This window comes from Apodemus sylvaticus, chromosome 1 (assembly GCF_947179515.1).
Source record: "Apodemus sylvaticus chromosome 1, mApoSyl1.1, whole genome shotgun sequence".
NCBI classification, from domain to species: domain Eukaryota; kingdom Metazoa; phylum Chordata; class Mammalia; order Rodentia; family Muridae; genus Apodemus; species Apodemus sylvaticus.
Genome location: NC_067472.1, coordinates 182,423,111 through 182,445,675, shown reverse-complemented (window position 1 = coordinate 182,445,675; position 22,565 = coordinate 182,423,111). Strand labels below are relative to the sequence as shown.

The following is a 22,565-nucleotide window of genomic DNA, read 5'->3' as shown; positions in this document are numbered from 1 at the left end:
TGCCCTACCTCTTCTCCATCTTTCAATATCTTCAGGCTGGATTGCCTATGTAATCTGAAGGTGCAAAAAAAGGGGGGGGGGGAGGAAATGGCGGTGAGCTTGTTAAAAATGTAACAAGAATTTCAAGATGAGCTGGGTGTGGCTATTTTGGTATGTAATCCCAGCACTCCAGGCAACCGAGGCAGAAAGACCGAGTTCAAGACCACCCTGGGCTATGCAGGCTAGACCCTGTCTTTTTTTTTTTTTTTAAAGACAGTAACAGCAGGACATTAAACATTGTAAGAACAGGACACTTTAAGAAGTCCCGCCTTCAGCACATCTTGGTGTCCCTATCAGTCTCAGTTAGGAGTCCCCATTGGCTCCCAGGTCCCCGGGGCCAGAATGTGGGAGCGCCTTAAATCCTGGCACTTGAAAGGTAGAGGCAAAGGGGTTGGGAGTTCAAGGCCATTCTGGACTCCATGAGACCCAGCTCAAAACACCAGAGAACAGAGGTGGCCGCCATCCTTCCGGCCTGTACTTTCTCAGCCCCGCCCACCCTGGCTGCCATTTGTATTTACTTGTTCTATAAGACCTGGGCCCCCAGAGGGTAGGGACCCAGGCTGTTTGTCACGTCGTGTTCCCAACATTCCAATCCCACTAAGGCCGGGACACGCCCAGCACTGACACCCCTCCAGGTATGCGGTGTCCAGACTTTGCGGAGGTAACTCAGGATGGATCACTGGGGCCCACTACCCAGAGGAGACCTGCTGTCTTTGGGGGTCCTCCACCCCACCTCGTCAGGTTCTCCCACCTAGGAGCCCATGGAAAGGGCCGTAGAAGCTCGGCCCCAAGGGAGGCCTGCCAGAGGATCATGGGAATCTCCCGATGTCATGGATTCACACCAGCCTCAGTCACCCCAAGAGTTGTGCCTAGGCGTGGCAGCATGGTGCTAGCTAGGAGAGTGTGGAACCAGGACAGCGGTCACCAGGACACGGTGCCTCGGCTGCCTAGTTTGGTCCCCAGATTGCTTTGGCCAGAGGGGACACCATATCCTGACCTCCGCGGTAGTCTGTGGCTTCAGCTGGATGCTGGTGTTATTTTGCACAGGGGTGAGGGGAGGTCTGGGTGTCTCGTGAAGCCCCAGGGGACTTGCCATGGGGACAGGCCTGTCCCCACAGCCACCATCACTCTCCACTCTCACTGCCTCCACACCTGTCGTAGGCTCTCGTTGGGTGCTTGTCTCCATTATAGCCCCATGAACCGGGCCTGGATCCACCTCAACCGCCTCAGCCTCTTTTGGCCTCTGTCTGCTGCCTGCCTTGTACTGGGCTTGGCAAAGTTCCCTCCCTTCTTCCTGTATTACACACAAATCAACTCTATGGGATGGATCCTGGGATTGGAGACCTGGGTCTCCCCTTCTTTCCCTACTTTGTACAATCTTCCTTCCCTCTGTTCTGGGTCAGTTGCTAGTAGTTTACACTGTCCTCTTCTGGGTAGGAAAGGAGGAGCCTGCTGATGACTTACATGTCACCTTAGGTCTAGCCTGGTCTAAGTCAGCCTCAGGTCTAGCCTGGTCTAAGACAACCTTCTGCCAGAACTGCTGCAGAATCTTCCTCCTCATTTTCCCTGCTCCCCTTTGGCCCTCCACACACAAGATCTGCCATGGGAGATTCCTTGAGATCCAGGAAGATGGGTCTCCTCATAGCTCAAAATCCTCCAGTGGCCAGGTGTGATGGTGCCCGCCTGCGATCCTCTTGCTCAGGAGGCAGAGGCAGGAGGGTCACGAGTGAGGTCATGGAGCCTGAGCTACACAGTGAGTTCAAACTGGGGCTAATGTTGTGAAACCCCGACTCAAAGCAACAAAACAGAAGGAACCTTCAGTGGCTTCTCATGCCTGTTAGAATAAAACCCGCCTCCTCTCGTGAATGAATAGGGCCTTTCCATCACCTGCTCCTGCCTTGACATTATGCCACGTCCCGTCCCTCAGCCCATTTCATCTCTGGATCCCCCCTTTTCTCACAATGCATACCTTATCATACGCTGTTCCACGTCCATTGGACACTGTTCCCACCGCTTGCCAGTTCTCTCCAGTCAGCGTGGTCCCCGGCCTCAGCTTGGGGCGTAACTCCTCGGCTGGAGTCACTTCCACGTCTCCGCCTGGGTCCCTTGCTTCCCACACATCCCTATTTAACATGTGTGCCGGTCACAAACTGCCAGGGCAGGGCAGGACTTGTGCCTGAATCTGCCCCACGCCCCAGCGCCCCAGCGCCCCGCTTTAATAGCGGGTTTAGGAACGGTGCCCTCTGGCTCCCCCTCGCGGTGGGAACGGGTATTTCGCAGCTGGCACTGAGCCTGCCCTCCCATTTGTTCCCGCCTATGGCCCCAAGACCTGTGGCCTCACTTGCTGATAACCTCACCTGACCTTAGCTACTCAAGAGTAACAAAATGACAAAGGACCTCAGGATGCCGAAGAACTGGGGAGCCGGATGCCTTGTTCCCATGGTTCATGGTGAACATTTCGAAGGTCTCAAGTTCCACATGAAAATAGGTTCTGTCATCTCACCAGAACATTCTTTGTACCAAACCGAGGGAATTCCAGTTTAGTCTCCGCCTGTCTTCGCCCTGGTCCTAACATCACCTCACCTCAGGTGACTGACAGGCCCCACCTGGGCCTGCCATCAGAGAAGCTACTTGCATAGGGGATGCTATTCTTGCTATTTACCTAATGAGCCTGGCCTTTTCCATGTCCATTGTCTGATCCTATAAACTTCCAGGACAGTTGCGTGAGGGGGCCTGGGGCAGCGACACAGCGGGGACCAAGTGTTCTGACTCACCCTGAACCAGGGCTCAGTCCCTGTCCACACTCATATCTGCTAGATGGCTTGATGTGGCACCAGCCCCCCTCCCCCAACATTGCAACCTTTCCCCTAGTAAACACAACAGCCTCGTGGGATGCATTTCACCTTCCCCTCTGCCTGCAGCTGTCAAAAGCTTTCTGTCTCTTCCTTCAAGACTGAAACCCCAATAGTTCGTTCAATCTTGCGACCGCTCCCAGATTTTTTCAGGGGAGGTGGGCAGGGGAGGGCGGGTCTCTCGCTGAATGAAGCCTCACCTTTGAACTCTTGCCATCTCTTGCCTCGGTTTCCTGAGGTGCGAGGATTCTCGAAGTGAGACACTGCTCAGGTCCTGAGCCAGGGCAGCCTGGAGGACGCACCCCCTGCCAGAGCGCAGAGCCCCCACTCGGGACACTCTCCTCCAGCATGGTCTAGGAGCCTGTAATCCATCTGCTCGCCTCTGTCTTGTACACTTCCTTTCTTCCAATGCTTCCCTGACCCACCCTCACCCCTCCATTGGCTTCCCACCGATTCCTTCCTTCTGGTTCACCGTCCTCAAGGAAGACTAGAAAGATCTTCCCAAAGTCCAAACCTAAGCGACCCCACAACCTCCGCGACTCTGCCGCCCACGCATAAAACCCTCCGTGGCTGGCCACCGCCATCAGGGGAGGCTGCGGTGCTGGCCCCGCCCACCTCACCTGGACCACAGCAACCCAAACGCCTGGTACCTCAGCCTGGTACCTCAGCCTGGTACCTCAGCCGCTGTTCATGCCATGCCCTCCCTCTGGGACCGTCCCTTCTGCTCTTTGCGCGATGCTCCCCTTCAGATACGCTACTTGGATTATTACATCCCCCCTCTTCCAGGAAGTCTTCCATGAACTACACTTCAGGCTGAGCCAGGAACCTATTCCGGGGCACGCAATCCCCTGGGCTTCCCTCTACTCTGTATTCTGGAGTATGGCTGTCTGAAGACACGTTTCCCACGGGACTGAGGGCAGGGCAGCTTGAGTCACTGAGTCCCCAGCACAAGCCACAGCACAGCTCGGTCCCCAGAATGTTTGTTGCCTGCGTGGATGACTATAGATGACTATCCTCAACTCCTCTGAACTACAGGAAGTGCTTTCCTCAGGGAAAGTTCTTCAACCTCCGCCCCCCATTCCCTCCGCAGCACCCCTCAGCCCCCACAGACAGAAACGAGGGCAATGGCCCAGACCAAACTTAGAAAAATAGGACTTTCTTGTTGTGCCCCGGTGCCCCGACACCCTCCCCATCAGAGTTTTAAAAACCGTGAGCAATTTGGTGAGTCTGAGGCCAGGTCCCAAGGAGTGTCCCTGGGGCCAGAGGAGCCGTAGAGGTGGGCCCTTGGCTAGGGTCCTGCAGGTTCGTGACTGGGCCCCCAGGGCTCACAGTCCAATTGGACCACAGTATGGGCCCTGGGTGCAGCAGGCTCAGGGGCAGGCGCGCTGGGCACGGGGCCGAGGGCTCCGTTGGTCTGGGAGCAAACGCTGCTGACAGGTGCAGCGGCCTTGGCCTTGCCGGGCGGCTGGCCTCCGTGCACCTTGTAGCGTAGAAGCAGCACGAAGATGAAGACCAGAACGGAAGCGACGATGACACCTCCCAGCACGATGATCATGGTGCCGCCCAGGAAGGGTGCGTGCGGTGCAGCACAAGGCCGAAGTGCAGGCTCCGTGGAGAACCGAGCGCAGCCCACTGGCCTCGTGGCTGTCAGCCCGGTGGCACTGTCCTCATAGACGGCGAGCACACACAGATCATAGGTACGGCCCGACGCCAGGTCGGTCAGCAGGAAGGAGCGACTGTCCGCTGGGATCATCCTGGGGGAGGGCGACAGGTGGGGTCAGGGCTGTGGTCACCCAGTACCCCATACTCCACCCGCCCCCGCCCCAGTTCCCAGTAACCAGCACCCTGACTTATCTGCCTAGCCAACACCTAGCATGTTGGTCCGGTGGAGTGGCCAACTTTATTCTCCCACCCAAGTTCCTTATTTTTCAAACCTGTGGATCCCACACCCTATTTCTCTGAAGCCTAAGATATTCCATTCCTCCTCTTTAAGAGGTGTCTTCTCTGAGCCTCTTAAGGCGCCCCTAACATCCCTCCAAGCCCCTTGCGGCCCCAGCCTCCTGCCCTGTTCCGCCAAGTCCTTAGCATCACCAGCGAAGCTCTCGGGTCCACTGCTCCGTCTTACCCTAACCCTGTCTGATTCCTGCCCCCTGCCTCCTGGAGTCTTGCTATGTAGCCAAGGCTGGCCCATATCTTGTGAAAGCCCTGCTTCAGCCTCCAGAGTTCTGGAAATAGAAGTTTTAAACGACACTGACCAATGGCCCCTTTCCTCTGGCCTCCAGCCATCTTTCTGCAGGACTATCTCCCCCGACTCCTGTTTTGTTTTGTTTTTTATTTGCTCCACGCCCTTGAGGCGGGGGGGGGGGGGGGGGGGGCGCGGCACTATTCCTGGACGGCTGCAATGCCAGGTCAATGAATGTCTTGGATTCGGCAAGCTGCTGTTCCATCTCTCATCTCCAAAAATCCATTTCCTGTATTGTCCTCGGATAGAGGACATATCAGATATTAACCTGGAAAGAGCAGATACTACACTTGCTCTCAGCCACAAGGCAGGGAAGCAACTGCTTGTTTGTTTGAAGACAGGGTCTGGCGGAGCCCAGCCAAGGCTGGCCTTGGACTCCTGATGATTCTCCTGGGCAACAAGTGCTGGGGTCACAGCCTTGCACCCCACGCCTGGCCGGCCCCTTTCAGCTCTGATTTCCCTTGTCGAGCCCCTTTCCCTAGCGCACAGCAGCTGAACCCTCTACCCTAACCACTGATTCTCCGCACTCGAATGCCTGCTTTCTTTCCAGTTTGCCAGTGAATTTCCCAGCAGCCCCAGCACCTCGTTGTCAGCACCGACTCTACAGGGTTTCCCAGCGAGCCCTTGGCAAGCTCCATCCCAGGTTCTCTTCCCCTCTGCTGCCTCATTTCTTACCAGGTCCATCTCCTCATCCTTTTCTTTAGCTCGGTTTCCTGGTTCCTGTGTAGCCTTCCTTTTGCATGTGTGGCACCTGTGTGAATATGTGTGTGCAAGTACGTGTGTGCATGCATGTGCCTGCATGTCTGTGTGTATGTGTATGTGTGTGTGTGATGTGTGTGCTCACATGTGTGCATGCATATGCCTACATGTCTGTGTGTGTGTGTGTGGTGTGAGTGTTGAGCTAGGCTTTGGCTATGTAGTTCCCAGGCTGACCTGGAACTCTCAGTCTTTCACCTCAAATCCCTCCTGGGCCCTGAGATTACAGTCTGAGCCACTCCACTCTGTTTTCTCTGCCTTTCCCACCCAAGTCCACACATTCCCCTCGGGTCACCCTGATGGCGGAGACTGGGTTAGTTTCAGCGTCTGTTTTACTCCTCCACTGCTTTAGGGAGAGCAACAGGACACCCCTAATGACCTGTGGCAGGGTGGCTGTCTCCAGACTGTCCTACTCCCCACCAGGCAAGGGGGCCGCCCTCCGTGCAATCTCCTGAATAGTGTCTCAGAAAAGGAGTGGAGAAGCCACTTCTGGTGGCCTGCAGATGGGGAGGTGAAGGCAGGAGGGCTTGGGGTTCAGTGTCGTCCTTGGCTTACGTGGCCAGCTAGAGGCTAGCCAGGGCTACATGAGCTCTAGTCTAAAACCGAAAGGGGAGAGGGGAGGAGGGGGAGAGGGGGTTAGGATTGAGAAGAGGAATCTTGATGTACGGTCAGGGTAGGGGGTGGGGAGGATCCAGGCCCTGGCCCGTGGAAGGTTACCTACCGTCAGTTTGGGGCCGTAGCCTTGGCCCAGCCTGGCACTGAGGATAAAAGTCACTCACAGCTGCCCATACGAGGTCAGACTTTGGTGGGGAGTGTCAGCCACCACCATGTCTACCCACTTGTGGTGACAGCAGATGGGCAGAAGCCGCACTGACTGCCCTTTCGGAGTGTGTAAACTCCAGGCTCTGTGTTTGCAGCCATGGGGGGGGGGGGGTGTGACAGGAGCGTCAGACCGGGCGTTTCCGCCCACATAGCTCACTAGGTTGCACTTGTTTGTTTCTTGAGACAAGGTATCTCACTGTATAGTCCAGGATGTCCCTGAACTTGCTATCCTCTTGTCTCAACCTCTTGAGAGCTGGCAAGACAGCCGGCCACGCACTGACACATCTGACCTAGCTTAGATTTGATTTAGCAAACCAACAATTAGGACGTTCCTCTAACCAGAACTCTGACCGGTAGGGATCATACTGCACAGACCCAAGACCTACTCTCTGGTTCACTTCCTAGCCCCAATTTCCCACTTAACCTTCGCCCTTCTTTCCCCTGCCTACCTCCTGCTGTCTCTGTGCATTTCTGCCCATTCCTCCCCCCACCCCACCCCCACCCCTTCTTTCTCTCTTTTCTCCTTCTCCTCCCCCGCTCCACAGTGTTTACTATAAATCTCTGGCCAGCTTCAAAACTCCCTATGTAGACCAGGCTGGCCCTGAACTTGTCACAACCCTGACTCAACCTCTAGCAGATTCCTATTGCAGCCTTCCGTGAAAAGCCAAAACTTCTGATAAAAGTTTTTTTTAACCTCCATAACCTTGTTTCATTTCTCTTCCTTCAGTGCTGGGCTTAGCCTCAGTGCTGCCTGCTTGCTGGTAGTGGGCTATCTGAACTACACTCCAACCACCTTTAACCATTAACTTTCTATTAGTTGGCTTGATATTTTTTTCCTCGCTGCCTGATTTCTTTGTATGTTTGTTACCTTGTTTCTTTCTACCTCTGTGAGCTTAACTCATTGTCCTTGGTTGAGCCTGTTAGCCTGCTGTCTGGTTGATTTACCCTCCTGGTCTCAACTGTCTTCACCACGTCTGCCCTAAATTTCTTTTACCCCTCTCTGCCCAACCCTGGTTATCATTGCTGTCTGATTTCGTTTGACCTCACTTTCCGATTTCCTTTGGATCCTACGGTGTTATTTTCTTGCAGTGGCTCACAAGGGGCGTTCCTGGGTGGACCCACAATGCCCTGCCCCCTCGCTCCCCCACTGCCAGGCCCCTGCACCTGTAGACGAGGATGTCGTCGGCCGAGCTGTTGTACTGGATCTGGTACATGCGGATGCCCGGGACTGGCCGTTGATCTGGCCACTGGACAAGAGCTGCTGTGGCCCCGTGCTCAGTCACTTGGACGCCACGGTCGGTAGGGGCCACGGTGTCCGCCACTTTGGCGGAGGCAGAAGCCGCAGAGGGCGGGGTGAGGGCATCGGGTTCCCCGTCCCGCGGGGGGTCACAGCTGGTGCTATTGGCTAGCTGGGGGGGTGGAGGGGGACCCACGGTCAGCTCAACAGCAGCAGTGGCCTCGCCAGCGGCATTAGCTGCAATGCAAGTGAAAGTGCCACCATCTTCCGGCTCAGTGACCAGTAGCTCCAGGGTCCCATTAGGGAAGGCACGAGCACGGCTGGAGTTGCCCAGCAGCCGACCCTGGGGTGATACCCAACGCACTCGTGGCTCTGGGTCTCCTACTGCCCGGCAACGCAAGGCAGCTGGTCGACCTGCGGGCACTGCCAGGGGAGGTGAGCGGTGGGTCACCACGGGTGGCTCACACACAAACTCCTCCTCTCCCACGGCCCAGAAGTAGCGGCCCCCTAGAGCAGGTGGAGAGGCACAGGCCTCGAGGTCATCCTCCCGAGCCAGGCGTCGCAGCCACACCAGCTCACAGTTGCAGTGGAGGGGGTTTCCCCCGAAGGCGAGCACCAGAGCAGAGGCTGGCGAACCTCGAGGCCGGGCAAGAAGAGGCAGACGGGAGAAGAGTGGGTCAGGGGGGATGGTGGTTAGGCGGTTGGAGGTCATGTCCAGTCGCGCCAACTTGTGCAGGCGGGAAAAGGCTCCAGCGGGCACTGAAGCTAGCAAGTTGTGGTCAAGGCCCAACGTGTTGACGTTGCCCAGGCGACCCAAAGCCTCCCAGGGCAGCTGCTCAAGGTTATTATAAGAGAGATCGAGGTCCTCCAGGGTCTCGGCACAGTCGTCTAGGGCACCAGCTGCCAGGGCTGCTAGCTGGTTGTTGCTCAGGATAAGGTGGCGCAAGTTAACTAAACCGCGCAGCTGACCCTCGCCCAGCGAGGTCAGTCTATTGCCATCTAGGTGCAGGGCACGCAGGGCACGGAGGTCGGCGAAGGCGCCAACTGCCACGTGGCGGATGGTGTTTCTAGACAAGCTCAGATGCAGCAGACCCGTCATGTTGGCCAGGTCTCGTCGACGCACTGCCGCGATGAAATTGTCCGCCAGGCGCAGCTCCGCAGCGCGGCGATCCAGTGATGGCGGAACGAACAGAAGGCCCGCCCCTGGGCACAACACACTGAGGGGCAGCGACTGGGTCTGGCAGCGGCAACGGCGGGGACAGGGGCTGGATGTGGCTGGCTGGGGTGGAGATGAGGCGGGGGCCAGCGGTAGCAGGCAAAGGAGTAGCGGAAGGACAGCCATCGCGGGCAGGGGCGGCCTGGAGAGAAAGACAGTGTTAGGACCAGAAACGGGAGAGGTGGTTGTAATATGCTCAGGGAGGTAGGGATGGTGGTGGGGCGGGGTGTCAGAGATGTGTCATGAAGGCCCAGAGAGTCAAACATGAGCCATGATGGTCAGAAACTTGGCTGGAGATAGGCACACGTGGGCAGAGGCTAGGACAGAGAATCAAGGTGGAGAGACGAACCACAGAGGAGATGGGGGCAGTTGGCAAGGATTCTCAATCAGTAGAGGTCAGGCATGACTAAAGAGGGAAACTGAGCAAAGAGAGGGTAGCAGGTCGGAGTGGTCCTTCTCAGTCTGTCTGGACAAAGAGAGACAAAAGAGTTCTGACCTAGTCAGAAGCCAGTAAGAAAGCCAGAGAGAGGAGAAAGGACAGATAGACCGGAGTCAGCAGGGAACCAGAACAACTGGTCAGAGACAAGGCTGTGGAGAGAGGTAGAGCAAGGGTAGAAAGGCAGACGAGGTGGAAATGGTCAGAGCTGGCCAGGTGATTGTTGGCTGGGAATTAGCACAGGGTAGGAGGGAGAGAAGAGAGATGGTGGTGGGGGGGGGGTGGGCAGAGGAAACTGCGGGGGGGAGAAGGACAGGGTAGCCAGAAGACTGGACAGATGTTAGATATGGCTAGCCTAGGAGTTAGGGGTGGGCAAAGGTTGAGAAAGCCAGTGGATCAGAGAGACACAAACAGAAGTGTCAGTGAGGGAGGCTGTGGGCATATGTGACTGGAGAAATAGCAGGACAGTGGACAGGGGTGTCAAGGCAGCTCAGAGGCAGAGAAAGGTAGCCAGAGAGGATGCTGAGATGGCCAGACGGTCAGAAGCTAGACCGGCGGTGACATCGAGATCTAGAATCTCATCATGGAGGTCAGAGAGGGGCAGAGCTGGGGCCATGTGTCCAGAGAGTGTTGGAGCCACACTCACGGGACAATGAAAATGGTTTAGAATGATGCCACAGGACACCTGGTACTTACCTGTTTCCACCTGTAGCCAAAGAAACCCCACCCCCACCCCAGTCCCTTCCCACCACGGGGGTCTCTCAATGGCCTTACCTGAACTGGAAGCCACCCCAGGGAGCAGAGTCCTCAGGCTCCAGGGGGTGAGGTCAGAACTCTGGAGGGGGCATCTGGTCAAGTCTTCTCTGTCCCCAGGGCTTCTGGGAAGAAACAGTCTTGTCCCAGGTACAGTCTGTGGTTATGAAGTCTCCAAACTTGATTCTCGGGGTCCCAGACCACTAAAACTGGGCCTCTAGAGTCCACTTTTAGAGACCAAGGCCCCAGTGGTTCTTCAGGAACAGACTTTCTCAGTGCCAGGCTTGAGGTACCAACAGCCAGATGGGGAAGTTTTGGGTCAGAATCCCAAGTCCAGTCCTGGCATCCAAAATTGGGATCCTGTTCAGATACTAGGGTGCTGAGTCAAGACTTGGAGGTCTCCAGCCCCAGATTTCAGCACTCGGGTTTGCAGCAAGGACTTCAGGCCCCTCAGAATCCCACAGTTCAGATCTTGGAATTGAAGGCCTAAATCCCAGGGTTTATTTCCCAAAATAGTGGGGTCCCAGTTATAGATTTGGGAATTCGCTCCCAGATGTCAACGCATCAGCCAGACAATTCAGAATTCTGCTCCAAATCTGGGGGCTTAGATGCCAAGTCTTGGGGTCCCAGGTCCAAATATTGGGGTCCATGCTCCAAAATCATGGGGTTCAGTTTCCAAATCTTGGGGTCCCGGGGACGGATGTCGGGATTCCAGCCCCAGATATTGAGGTTCAAGGTCCGAGTCTTATGGTTCCATGGCAGGAGCTCAGGGTGCTGATCCCAAATCAGGGTACCCCGCTCGGGGGTTTCAGAATATCTGGATCCGATCGCCGGCTGCAAGTGCCCCCGATGTCGGGGTGCCGGCCCAGGGACTGGGGCAGCAATGGCGCGGCTGGGTTCGTGGCCTGCCGAGGAGACTGGCCCGGAAAGAGGGGGTCTGCTGTGGCGGGTAGGGGGGCAGCCGGGCAGCTCTAGGGCCAGGGTGGGGCGAGGCCTGGGCGCGGACAGACGGACAGACAGACGGGGCCACGCGGGGACCCGGGCACCGCAACGCAGGTGGGGGCGCAGGGGGGAGGGGTCGCGCTCAGAGACCCCTCCCCCGCCGGGGCCGGGGCGGGGGCCGGGCGGGGGCCGGGCAGGCGGGCCGGGTCCGGGTGCTCCCGCGGCCTCCTCGCCGGGAACCCAGGGCCGTGCGCGTGCCCGCGCTTAAAGGCGCAGGCCCCGCGCGCGCCCGCACTTAAAGGCGTAGGCAGCCCCCTCCTCCTTTCTCCCTCCTCCCTCCTCTCAAAGACGCGCCCCTAGCACCACCTACCATGGAGACGCCCTGGAGCTGCTGGGAATAAGAATCTCCCTGAATAAAGACAGACAGACACTGAAGCAAAGACAGCTAGAACCGACGAGAGAGACTAGAAGGCTTAGAATGAGAGAGTGGAGTGGAAAGGGAGGTACAGAAATACGTTGAAGGAGACAGACTCAGAAAGAGAGAGGAGGGGCAAGGACAAGTCAGAGACACGCTATCTGTCCCTCCATCTCTCTCGTCTCTCTCCTCCCCCCATATGCAGCACCTGGACACCCCCAGTGCTCATTCATATCCTTGTACACAGCCCTCCACGCTAGACGCCCGCCCATCCGTCCGTCTCCTGCCCCTCTAGCTCAGCACCACCCTCCCAGGAAGTCTTCTTTTCCTAATTCTGTCCAGTAACAGGTTTGTTCTTTTGAACCAGACAGGATCATTTCACCGATTGGAAGAAGGAAAGCTAACACTAAGACCTGTGTCTCCTACGAGATCACACTGAGCCGAGGTCCTGAGGGGGGGGGGGAGAAGACAGGGAGTGGGGTCAGAGTCAGGAGGCTGGACAGGTTGACCCAGAGAAATGAGTCTGCTGTCTTGGCTTGTCCCACAGAAGACCCTGGTTGGACTTGGGCTGACACACACCTGGAGGGGAGAGGTGGAAGGGACAAAGAGGTAGAGGTGGGTGGCCCCACACTCTTCTACAGAGAGTGTTTCAGGAGGAGGGGTGTGGGTGATGGCCCACAAGCCCAGCCTAGGAACTTGGATGTGAACATGTTCTTCCAGAAGCCCTGTTGCACAGGAGACCCAGCCTGTGTGACCCGAGGTGGGTACAGAGGTAAGAAACCATCTGAGCAGAGGAGCAACGTGACCTTGGAGGTGGTGGGTGGTCCATCCACCCCAGCGGTTCCGAGCTCTGCAGAGGTCTCACAATACACTTTTGCCCCCTTCCACTTATGTCTATTGAAAAATCGCAGCTAAAATTAACTCAGCCCCGGGGCCCGGCTTTCCAGATCATTAGCGAAGCTCACCGGGCTCTTGTCTCAGCACAGTGGACACTGGACACTTGAAAGCCCAGGAGAAGGCTCTAGAAGTTTCAGAGACACTGTGGGGATGGGGGGATTGGGCAAAACTTAGAGGTCGTCCTCAGAGTAGGAAAATTCAGTGGAACCGGTAGATCTGGGGGTTGATACCAGGAAACCGAGGCAGAGTGGGAAGAGAAGAGTTCAGTAGGAAAGAGAAACAATACAGAAGTGCTTTGGTGGCGATGAGGTAGCCTTTCTGGCATGCTGGGGGCTTGGTTCTGCTGGAGAACTTTAAGGAACCTTCAGAACACATCAGGATTGCAAAGCTACTGTTGTTGATCTGGGTATTATATTTGGAGGCTCCCTGGGACAAGCCAGGGACATCTGCAGTGTACACAGAATGGCCTGCCACAGCTTTGCAGACCCCCAGTGGTGCGGGGGATGCCAGGAACACATGCCAGGAGCAGGGAGACAGAAGCCAGGGGGCCACCATTAGCTCAGCGGTTACTGGAGTTGTCTGGCCATGGTTACAGTAGGTAACACTGATGATGGGCAGTTTTGAGCGCTAATCTGATTGGATTTGGAAATGCTCACAAGGGACAAAAGGATGACTCAGTGGGTAAGAGCACTTGCTGCTTTTGAGGAGGACCCAGGTTGGATCTCCAGCACTCAGGGATCAGATGCCCTCTTCTGGCCTCTGCAGGCATCAGGCATGGGCATGGTTCACATACACACATGTAGGCGAAACACTCACATAAAAATAAAATAACAAACCACTCAAAAAGAATAAAAATAAACACATTATTTAAATAAATCTTTCCTGAGATCTATGGCACAGACCTGTAATACCAGCACTCAGATGATGAAGGCAGGGAGATTACTGTTTTGAAGCCTGAACCTCATAGATCCTGGTCAAATAAAGTAAACATGCCAGGTGTGGTGCCATATACCTTTAGTCTCAGCACTTGGAAGGCAGAGGCAGGAGAATCTCTTTGAGTTCAAGGCCAGCCTGGACTACTTGGCAAGTTCCAGGACAGCCAATGCAAAGAAGAAAAAGAAAAATGAGGAGGAGGACGAAGGGGAGGAGGGGGAAGAGGAGGAGGAAGGGAGGAGGGGAGGAGGAGAAAGAGGAGGAGGGGGGAGGAGGAGGAAGAGGAGGGGAGGAGGAGGAAGAGGAGGAAGGGAGGAGGGAAGGAGGAGAAAGAGTAGGATGAGGGGAGGAGGAGGGGAGGAGGAGGGGAGGAGGAAGAGGAGGAGAGGGAGGAGGAGGGGAGGAAGAGGAGGAGGGGGAGGAGAAGGAGGGGAGGAGGAGGAGGAAGAGGAGAAAGGGAGGAGGGGAGGAGGAGAAAGAGTAGGATGAGGGGAGGAGGAGGGGAGGAGGAGAGGAGGAGGAGGGGAGGAGGGGAAGAAGGAAGGAGGGGAGGAAGAGGGGAGGAAGAGAAGGAGGAGGAGGAGGAGGAGAAGAAGGAGAAGGAGAAGGAGAAGGAGAAGGAGAAGAAGAAGAAGAACAACAACAACAACAAGACGAACAAGAAGAAGCAGCAGCTATGGTGGCTAACATTTGTAATTCCAGCACTTGAGAGCCTGAGGTTGCAGACTGCTGAAAGTTTTAAGGCCAGCCTGAACCACACAGTGACCCCCAGTGCACCCTGGAGATCCTGTCTTTAAAAGATCCGATAAGAGATCAGGTTAGTGTGTCGGCGGTGGTCTGGGTTAATGAATGGTCTAATCCTCTGCTGGGATGGCTACAAAGGGGTGGAGCTCTGATAGGAGGTCACTGGGAGCCTGTCACCAGGGCTGTATCCTGCCCTCCCCCTTCTTGTTATGGCTCTGAAGCTTCCTGTCCACAACAGTGTGAGCTGTTTCTCTTTGCTTCTTGTCAATCAGTATTCCTTCCACCATGATGTTCTGCTAAAACACATGGGACCAAGATACTAGCTCTCTAAGACCATCAGGCAAATTAAGTCTTTTCTCTAAACTTATTTCATTTTAAAATATTTATTTATTTTTATTTTACAAGTGTTTTATGTTTTTACAAGTGTTTCCTCTGCATGCACGTATGTGGACACACCACTTGTATGCTTTAGATGTCCTGGAACTGGAGTTACAAATGGTGTAAGCCATCAAGTGGGTGCTGGGAACAGAACCCAGGTCTTCTGCGAGAGCAGCTGGTGCCTATAACAGCTGAACCATCTCTTGCTAGGAAACTCTGCTGTTAAAGTTGAGGTCTGATATTACCAGAAAGCCTGGAGCTCAGTGCAAAATAGTGGACTCCCCTTACCAACAGGGCTTCTCCTTCTCTGACTTTGTCTCGGGAGCTTGAAACCCCATGCCCTCTGCCTGCCTGCAGAAAGTTGCATAGCCTCAGCGAGATGACAGGTTCAGTTTCCTTCCCCCCCCCACCCCCATGAGAAACTCCTGAAATGCTTCCCCATGCTAGTGAGGCATCTCAGTACAATCTCAGCCAGTGACCTTTGCCCACCCTGGATGTTCCTACCGCCTTCCCCAAAACTCTGTAACCCTTGATTCCCCCGGAGTAAATTTGATCCGTCTCACCAAGGCTGATCCTGGAGTGTCGTCATTTCTGTTCACGCTCATGGTTTGTCCAAAACCCTGTTTGTCAACTCTGTTTCCTTCATCCTCATGTGCGGGTAGCCAATGACCCCGGGGAGAAGAGAGGACCACAATCTCTACCACACCTTGACTTCATTTTTATTTGCGTGTGTGTGTGTGTGTGTGTGTGTGTGTGTGTGCGCATGTGTGTGACTTGTAGAGGCCAGGGGAAGGTGTTGGGATCCTGAGAGCTGGTGTTTCAGGCAGTTGACAGCTGCCTGACAGGAACACCAAGTACTTGAGTAGATGATTAGAAGGTGGTGAAGCTAAGAAAGGGGGCCCGGGTGACGTAAGTAGGTCACTGGGGTTAATCATCGTAGGCTGGATCTGCCTTCTGCCGGTTAGCACTTGGTGCTCCTAACTGCTGAGCCATCTCTCAGTTCAAGTGAGAAGAAGAGAGAAGGCTAACTAATAACACAAGGCTGCAATTAAAGCAATGACCTGGACAACCCCCATCATTGTGTAGCTGCCTTTGCTGAACTAACACCCCAAAAGAGAAGAGGCAGCCCAGTCATCAGGGCTGGCATGGGAGAAACTTGGCTTAGCAAGGCTTGAATCTGGGATGAAGTCATGGTGCACAGGGCAGTGACAGGCCTGTGGTGACAAAGCAGGGGTCAGCATGGTCCAGGCCATGACTAGGGAAGCAGAGGGGCACGGAATCTCATAAGCAGAGTCCAGGACCTCCTAAGGAATCTCCCCCGAACCCCAAGGGCTTCCTGGAAACAGGGATCACTGCCCCAAGACCTAGAAGAGAGGTTCAAGTGAGCAGAGGAGTCCTTGTGCTGTGTGTACAGCTCGCCTGAGCCTTCACCCCATCACGTGCAGCCTGCGGGTCCCTGAGTGCCTGTGTCGGACCATGTGGGTCTGCACGTGCTGTAACCCTTCATTAGTTCCTGGAAGGGGGTCCTGGTGGGATGGCTGTTTGGGGGACTCTGCTTAATTGCTGCATTTGCTTAATTGCAACATCTGGACGGAAACAGTGAAACAGCAGAAAGAATGAGGTTAAACTGTGGAGGGCTGAGGAGGCCCTGGGGGGGGGGAGGAGCCTGCTCAGATCCAAATACAGCTCAACGCAGACAGATATTGCCCTGTTATGCTCAGACTTACCCAGGGCACACACCGGAACGCACACCTGCACAGTGTGTACTGTAATGGCCATCGATACGTACACGCATGTGTTGGCATATATTCAGATACAGGGGCACGCAGAGGTGCACACTCAGATAGGAACCTCTGAAACACACAGCCGTGCATCAAGTCCATGAGCTGTCATGCACGCACGTAGGAACACCACTCTACATGAAGATTCCCTCCCACTCATCTCCATCTACTCCACAAGACACACTAGACAGCCGCAATGACCACGCTCTGGCAGTCCCAGGACTTGGGAGGCAGAGGCAGAAGAACCAAGAGTTCCAGGTCACCTTCACAGTACATTACAAGCCAGCCTGCCTGTAGGAGACCTGATCTCAAAACACAAAACACAAGGGGCTAGAGATGTGGCTCGGCTTCTTGGCAGCGTGCAGGAGCTCTTGGGTTCCAGCTCCAGCACCACATGTAACTGGCTATGACGGTGCCCGTCTGAATCCCAGCAGTGGGAGGCAGAGGCAGGAAGAGCAGGTTCAACACCCTCCTCTGCTAAATCACTAACTCAAGACCAGTCCAGGCTATGTAAGACTTAAACAAAGGAGAGGTGGCGCCATAGTTTAAAATACTCGCTGTTCTTCTAGAGGACTGAGGTTCAGTTCCCAGCACCCCCAACGAGTGGCTTATAACTCCAAGTAACTACAACTTGAAGAGAGCTGACTCTGGCCTCCTCAGTCACCTGCACACACACACACACACACACACACACACACACACACACACAGAAAAACAACAATAAATAAATCTTTTGTTTTGAGATTTTTTTTTTTTTTTTTTTTTGGTTTGGTTGGTTTTTTTGAGACTGGGTTTCTCTCTGTAGTCCTGGCTGGCCTTGAACTCACGCTGTAGACCAGGCTGACTTCGAACTCACAGATATCCACCTGTCTCTGCTGAGTGCTGGGATTAAAGGTGTGCGTCACCACTACCCAGCCAACAAGTAAAAACAGATCCTAAATCCCCACAAGGATGAGTACACACATGTATATATGTTCACTCACACTCATGTGCACATGCTTGCACATGCACGCATGTGTGTGCATATGTAATAAATGAATGAGTGATGTCAGTCAATCTGTCAAAAGAAGGGCACTATTTTATAAGGAGATTTGGCTCATTCTGAGACTGGGTTTTTAGGAAAAAAGAGGATAAGGTTTGCGCCCTCCTATACCTCCACTACGCCTGAGATTGGCCAGGGGGCCTCACTGTAATGAATTCATCGTGAGTCTAGAGTGACAGAAATTTATTTACAAGATGGAGCCTGAAGGCTCACCTTCACACTGGGGTCAGAAGAGAGAGGAAGAAGGTGGGCTCTCCTCTCCCCAATACTGACCACCCTAACTCAGACTGAGAGGTCCCAGGTAAGTGCCATCTTCTGCAGGGAGGCAAAAAACTCCCTAGTGTCTGAGGTTCAGCCTCACAAGGGTGCAAATAGTCATCGGGTTTAGTTTTAACGGCCTCCAGTTGGTAATAGGAAAGGAGCCTTCTACAAGCCTGTGGGAGAAATGTTTGCATTTGTGCAAAGAACAAAGGCAAATACCCTGTCATTTCTCTTTACAGAAATGCTTTTTCTTACTCTTAAATGATTTTTTTTAATCTTAGGTGCATTGGTGTTTTATATGTCTCTGTGAGGTTGTTGGATCCCCTGGAACTGAACTTACAGACAGGTGTGAGCTGCTGGGAATTGAACCCGGATTCCCTGGAAGAGCAGTCAGTGCTCTTACCCACTGAGCCATCTCTTTAGCCCTCTGCTGTCATCTTTGACCTAGCAAGCACATACTCTTCAGCAGATACCTATTGCATGAAAACCTGAATATTGTGGGGAAATTCTGCTAATTAATGTCCGAGTCCACCATTGGCTGGAGAGCCTCTGGGCTCAGCACAGTATGGGAGACTCCTCATTGGCAGGGCTTCTCCTTCTCTGACCTCATCGGGGGGAGTTCGAAACCTTCTACCTGCAGAATGTCACATAGCCTTAGTTAGATTACAGGATCAACTTCTTTTCTCCTGATGAGAACATGTTCAGCTAGCATCTGAGATTCCTGAAATGCTTCCCCATACTAACTAGACATCCCGGTACCCTAAGCCCTCAGCCAATCACCTTTGCCCATCCTGGATGGTCCTACACCCAGTCCCCCAAAACCTTGAATCACCCCAAGTAAAGTTGATCTGACTCCCCAAAGTGGGTCCTGATGTGATCATTCACTGTATGTACTCACAGGGCTTCCAACACTTCCCCTCCCCACCCCCATCCAACCCTTCACCTCTGCACCCATTGCCAGCCTGGACCAATAGCAGCTAACGATGCCCGATCCCTGCGGGCAGGGAGCATCGCAGATTATCACAAAGGAGATCTGAGCCTCATTTCACACATTTACTGCTACTCAAGATTTAGGGATACCAGAGGCTCACATAGGAAAAGTTGGTGCAATGTCAGCTGCTTTAAAAATGTTTCCAGTGACTTTATACATTGTTTTGTTTCTTTTATTATTTTCTAAAGTTTACTTACTATTGTGTGTGTGAGCACATGTGGGGCAGGCACCTGTGGTTTGGCACCTGCTTAGAGGTTAGAGAACAACTTTCTAAAATTGGTTCTTTCATTCCACCTGTTTTGTCTTTTGATTTGGGGTCTTATTATGTAGCTCTGTCTACCCACAGAACTCGCAGGTTGGCCTGCAACTCATAGAGGTAGATCCAGCTGCCTCTGCCTCCCGAGTACTGGGATTAAAAATGTGCACCACCCTGTTTAGAAACTTTTCATTTTTCTTTTGGTGGTACTGGAGATGGAATCCAGAGTTCTACCCAAGCAGGCAATTGAACTACATCTAGCTGCTCTGTCTACCATGATGTAGGTTCCGGGATTTGAACTTGGGTCATCAAGCTTGCTCAACAAATGCTACCAGCTGTGCCATCTCGCCTGCGCCATAATTTGTTTCGTTTACTTATTTAGTTCTAGGTTTATTTATTTTATGTATGAGCACACTGTCCCTGTCTTCAGACACACCAGAAGAGGGCATTAGATCCCATTACAGATGGTTGTGAACCATCATGTGGGTGCTGGGAATTGAACTCAGGACCTCTGGAAGAGCAGTTAGTGTGCTTAACCGCCAAGTCATCTCTTCGGCCCTCATATTTTGTTTCTGACAAGTGTTCTGGTCTCCTCCATTTGGTGACTCACACACTGCACTCATTCATATTGTGACCCCCTTATATCCTGGGGCGCAGAATTATTGGTTTCCACCTGGCAAATGGGAGGGGGTAGGGTGGAGAGTTGATGGTTTCTTCAAGTTGTCCAGAGGGGATCTACTGTCCTCCTGCCCACATTTTACTGCAGAGAACTGGTCACACAGTTACCTGAGATACAAAGGGAGTGGAGACTGTTCCTAGCTCCCTCTCAGCCACAGGTCTCTAAGCAGAGCATGAGCTATCACTAAACATCCCCAGATGCCAACCCCCAGTGGGCTGGGGAACCTCCCTTCATCTGCTAAATCAAGTCCTGCTTCACGAAGAAGTCTCCAGTTCCACCCTGACTACCCACCTGCCTCTGGAGCACATGACCTCAAACTTGATCCCTTTGAGGACAAAGAGAACCAGACTTGACTTGTAGCTATGTAAGTTCCAGCTTTTCCAGCACTGTGACAAAATGCAGTAGAGAATGAACTCGAGGGGGGAATTACTTATTTTGACTCTTGGTTCACCACGATAGAGGACAGAGCAGAGTAGCTCCTGTTAAATGTGGCCCGGAGCAGGGGAATGCTGGAACTCTGACTTCTCCTTCGCTCTTTTTTATTCCCTCCTAGCCTGTGGAATGATGCTCCCAATTTGGGATCGCTTGAATACCTGTCACCTCTCTGGAGATGCTTTCACGGTCACACTCAGAAGTGTGTGCTTCACCAGTCCCCCAGGGGCTTCCAAATGCAGTCAAGTCGATGATGGCGATTAACCATTAACTAGTCTTTAGGGTAACGCTTAGGGATGATGGGTAAGCACGTGCGACACTCCCCATAAGCATCCCATCAGGAAGCGCCTTCCTGTTGATGATAATGGTGATGGGTTTCAGGGACATGAGAAAAGCTCTATGGGAGGAAATCACCTAGACCAAAAGAGACTCGGCTTCTGGGTAAGGAAGCGTCTGTGTGCAGATCTGTGTGCGTATGGAATCACAATGACTCGGGCTTCTGACACAAGCCACCACTGATCCAACGCTAATCAGACATCTGATTTGCATGGTGAGAACCTGTGTGGATTCATGTGCTAATTATAAATATAGGCTGGGTGTAAACTTTGTCCTTGGGATGGAGCGAACTCCCACATTTGGAAAGGAAGAGCAATGAGAATCCCCAATTCAGAGATTCACAAGCAAATGGCCATTTTGAGTCAATCCGTGCCAATGACAACCTCAAGATAATTTAAAAGGGGTCTGGGGAGATGGCTGAGGGAATAGAGTACTTGCTATGCAAGCATGTGGAGCTGGGTTTGGAACTCTACTACATGTGAAAACCAGGCCTGTAATTCCAGTTCTGGACAGGCAGATATAGGGTATCCTGCACACACACACACACACACACACACACACACACACACAGTATAAAGAGATCAAAAGGGCAGTAAATAGTCAAAAGGACACACACAGACTTTGAAACTCGACAGTCTAGGTTCAAATCCCAGCTCTGTCACAAACCTGCTGAATGTCTCTGGCCTCTTCTCTAGACCTCAATTTCACTCCTGTAAAAGGGTTTGATAATAGCTCGAATGGCCGTTGAGAGGATTAAATTAGCTAATACGTGTAAAGCTGTGAAGCAGTTCTTTGCCACATGAAAAGTGCTTATTCTGTAATAACCAAGCATACTGCCAACAGTTGCTGTCCTGATTTCATTTAATCCTCATACCTGGCTCTCCTCCAATTTCATTACTACAACCCCTTCTTGGCTCAGGTCTCGCAGCCTCATCCTCTGTACTGGCTTTCCAGAGGTTCCTGGACGACTTTGCATTCCCAACATTGTCCCCGCCCCTACTGCTACCTTGTGAATTTTCAGATGTAGTCCTAACTGCTAGTAGCCACCGGGAGGCAGCAACACACCACGGGGCTGTCGTGAGCGCGGTGCATTGTAGGACATGTAGTCTTGCTTATCAGTGAAGTGTCGGCTCCAGTGTGGAAAAAGAACTACATTTCCCAGAAGGCATCGCAGACACCCTCTGCCTCACCTTGTTCTGGTTTCGCCCCTTTAGGGCTCGCCTCACTAAATGCACAGGGGAGGGGGGGTGGTGGTGCCGCATGGGATGTACGTTCGTGGTTGGGGGATGTGGAGACTGAGCCAGCATCTTGCCCAAGACCATGGCGCTGCGCAGAAGGCCTGCTGATCCCACTTGATCTTAACTGCAAAATTAGACCCGAGTACTGGTTTAGGAACTGCACATGTCAGAGCTGCTTACTCTGGAGAGGCTAAGGCATCCCTTACTGAAGCAAATAGAGGAGACCAATATTTCACACCATTCCAAATATCCCTTAGCCACCTCGCTCTTCTGTGATCAAACTGTCCCTTGTTAGCTCGAGAGCCTGCTCTCTGAGAGCCGTGGCTCTTGGATCATAACAGTGAGAAAAACGAAAAACAAAACAAAAATCTTCTCTTTTTGTCCTTCTTCTTTCCAATCATGCCTCCCTACTTTAAAACCCTATTATGGTAATGTTTAGCTATTCACAAAAATAGAATTATATAACGATCCTCCAAGTTCCCATCTCCCAGCCTCAATTATTATCAACATATGGCCAATCTTGTTTTATTTATTCCGCCTCCCCCAACCAATTAGTTTAAAGCAAATCCCAGACAGCCTATAATTTCATCTATAAATACGTATCTCTAAAACATTGGGTTCTAAAAAATAAAAGCCAGCACATATAAAACTAACAATTTCTCTGATTGTTTAATAAACGATCATTTCCTGTTTTGTTCAGATTATAATCCAGAGTCTGTACATTTTATTTGTTGGGAGTTTTTTGGGGTTTTTTTTTTTTTTGTTGTTGTTTTTTTTTTTTTTTTTTTTTTTTGGTTTTGGTTTTTTGGTTTTTTGGATTTGGTTTTTCGAGACAGGGTTTCTCTGTATAGCCCTGGCTGTTCTGGAGCTCACTCTGTAGACCAGGC

At 52.9% G+C, this 22,565-nt stretch overlaps 1 protein-coding gene and 1 non-coding gene across 2 annotated transcripts; both read right to left on the bottom strand.

The window, feature by feature from the left end:
- Positions 1–4,031: 4,031 nt before the first annotated feature.
- Lrfn3 (leucine rich repeat and fibronectin type III domain containing 3) lies at positions 4,032–10,470 on the bottom strand. Its single transcript, XM_052166601.1, has 3 exons — positions 10,375–10,470; positions 7,876–9,306; positions 4,032–4,645 (listed from the first exon to the last, which is right to left on the bottom strand). Exons 2-3 carry the CDS (start codon positions 9,288–9,290, stop codon positions 4,180–4,182), a joined length of 1,881 nt encoding a protein of 626 aa, XP_052022561.1. The 5' UTR covers positions 9,291–9,306; positions 10,375–10,470; the 3' UTR covers positions 4,032–4,179.
- LOC127676667 (U2 spliceosomal RNA) lies at positions 5,264–5,453 on the bottom strand. The gene has a single exon (XR_007976106.1). It is a non-coding gene; the product is annotated as a U2 spliceosomal RNA (small nuclear RNA).
- Positions 10,471–22,565: the final 12,095 nt, after the last annotated feature.